The 2,688-nt window shown below is 43.0% G+C and overlaps 1 protein-coding gene across 1 annotated transcript; it reads right to left on the bottom strand.

Annotated features, from left to right (window-relative positions):
* Window positions 1-37: 37 nt before the first annotated feature.
* LOC110035431 (scopoletin glucosyltransferase-like) lies at window positions 38-1,407 on the bottom strand (the record flags this gene model as incomplete). Its single annotated transcript, XM_020739662.1, has 1 exon — window positions 38-1,407. A coding segment is annotated over exon 1 (1,337 nt), but the record flags the coding sequence as incomplete, so codon positions are not given.
* Window positions 1,408-2,688: the final 1,281 nt, after the last annotated feature.

Below are 2,688 nucleotides of genomic sequence, written 5' to 3' on the forward strand. Positions count from 1 at the left end.
CGCCGTCTTCGCCGACAACGCAAACTCCCTCGCCCGCCTTCGAAACCCCTCCACCTCCTCACCATCACTCATCACTCTCATAACCGCCGCCGCCACCTCTTTCGCCGTCACCTCCGCCGCCCCCTTCCTCACCCTCACGCCCACCCTCAACACCTCCGTAATCAATCTCTCGTTCACGAACTGCTCGTACATCAACGGCCATGCCACCAACGGCACTCCCGCCGCCAAACCCTCGACCGTGGAGTTCCACCCGCAGTGCGTCACGAAAGCCCCCACCGACACGTGTCCTAGTATCGCCACCTGCGGGGCCCATCCCCTCACCACCCACCCCTTTCCCTTCACCCGCTCCTCAAATCCTTCCGGCAGCCACCCCGTCTTCTCCGCCGCGGCCCCGTACCAGTCCCTCACCGCCCATATAAACCGTTGCCCGCTCTCCTCGAGTCCGAGCGCCGCCTCCCGCAATTGATCCGTGTCTTGCTCGCAAAGGCTCCCGAAACACGCGAACACAACCGACCGGGGTGGCTGAGCGTCGAGCCAACTCATCAGTCGAGCCGTGTCCGCGTGTTGCAGCCTTCCACGATTGGCCTGACCAATTTGATCATCAGCCACGTAGGATAACGACACGGGGCCGACGAACCAAGCCCGATTACCCGCCCAGAGGCGACGAAAAGTATCCGCATAAGCTGGCTCGAGTTCGTAAAAAGTGTTGACAACCGCGCCGAAGCTCTTCTCCTCGGCATGTTTCATCGACTGGACTATTTCTGGGAAATTGAAGACGCCGGAAATCTCCGGTTTGGAGAGCTCGATTGCATTGGGGAGACCGTGGACGTGAATATGAGACGTATCATCGTCGGAGAAGTGGACGTGGGGTTTAAGGAGTCTGAGAGACTCGTGGACGCAGAGTGGGAAGGCGCCGGGACCGTGGAAAACGATGTGGGGGATGCTGAGCTCCAGTGCCAAGTCGGCGGCCCAGACAATTACGACGTCAGAGACAAGAAAGTCAGCACGGTGGCTGCGGAGGAGGTCGTGTAAAGAAGGGCGGAGGGTGGCGATGTCGTTGAAGAGGTGAGGGTAATCGGAGGGTGGGACATTAGTGAAGTTTTCACCTTTGGCTGCGGCGGAGGGAGAGAAAGGGAGGAGGATGAGGTCGATGGGGATGGCTACAGGAGGAGAGGAGGAGTTGGCGAGGTCGATGGCTGGGCGGGCGAGGGGTTCATTGCCGGGGGTGGTGACAATGGTGGCGGAGACACCGCGGCGGGAGAGGAGCTTGGCGATGTCGATGAGAGGGATCATGTGACCGGGGCTTGGCAAGGGGAAGAAGAACCCGCGGAGCAGTGGCTGCCGAGACATCTTCTGGGCTTCAGCGGCTTCCATGGTTTATCAAGATGTATGATAGCCTCGCAGAAATAGAAGAACAGGACATGTCTATCTTATATATATAGGCGTTGGATTTGGAGGAATGAAATCAACGGGCAAGTACGTTTTGTAAAGCATAGCAAAATATTTTCCATTATGTCTATTTTCATTGAATTATTTCATATCAGCTATATATGAATTTATTTTCTAAAAATATTCATTGATTGAATTTTTTGCGGTTTTCTAGCCATTTGGCTTAGTACTCTAATCCATCATAAATCCATTAAAAATTTATTAACGGTGAATCTTTCGTCCTAAAATTTATTTAAGCCCGCCGATGACTAAATACTATTTGAGTTTCTTACAAATCAATCATTCAAACTATTCAATATAATATTTTAATCATCAATAATTTAAATATAATATTTTGACCATAACAAAATTGAATTTATTATTCATGATAAAAAATAGAAGTTATATTCATTTGCATGATTAATAAAATGAAGCAAAAGTAACAATTTAACAATAATGGAAGCCCACTATATGATTATTTGGTGTTTAGACAACAATATATAACTTGAACATGAACAACTTCTTGAACATACTATCATAATTCAATTATTTTGGATTTATTTTATCTCTCTGTATAAGATGAGAGAAATAAACAAATTTTAACTATATTGAGATTGTTTGACTTTCCATTTAATGCTTTTAAGGTTCCAATTATATGTTAAATGTTTAATTTTGTGCTCATTTAGGCTCAAATTGAATCATCGGATTACGTTTGATGTCATTGGATTCGAAATATTGAGATGTTTAACTTTACTATAAAATTGTTAAAATTAAACTTCCCTTGATCCTTAAATTGACTCCAAAAGTTATGCCCTTAAAAAAGGGCAATTTTTTTTTTTAAAAAACATTAATTATCAATATTAGCATAAGAAACACACAATTTCTTTTAAGGAAAAGAGCATATATGTCCACACACCCACCCTTCTTTCTCTTGCTCTCTTCCTTGTTCCTTCTCCCTTTTTAGGTAATAATATTCTTTTAATTTTATTTCACTAGTTAATATATTAGTTTAGTTTTATCATTTATGTATTTTTTCACATCTAATATATTGTTATGCTGTTTTTTTTTCAAAAGTTTATGAAATACTGAAATGCTGCTTATTTTTTATTAAATTATTTTTATTTATATCATTAATTTTTAGTAATATGTTGTTATAATGCATGTTACTATTTTAAATTATGTACGATTTTATGAAATATTGCTAAATTTTTTTCCAAAAAAATTTTATCCCATGTTGCTTATAAATTTCTAGTTTTTTTT

The sequence above is a fragment of the Phalaenopsis equestris genome, unplaced genomic scaffold (genome assembly GCF_001263595.1).
Source record: "Phalaenopsis equestris unplaced genomic scaffold, ASM126359v1 Scaffold197702, whole genome shotgun sequence".
In the NCBI taxonomy this organism is placed as follows: domain Eukaryota; kingdom Viridiplantae; phylum Streptophyta; class Magnoliopsida; order Asparagales; family Orchidaceae; genus Phalaenopsis; species Phalaenopsis equestris.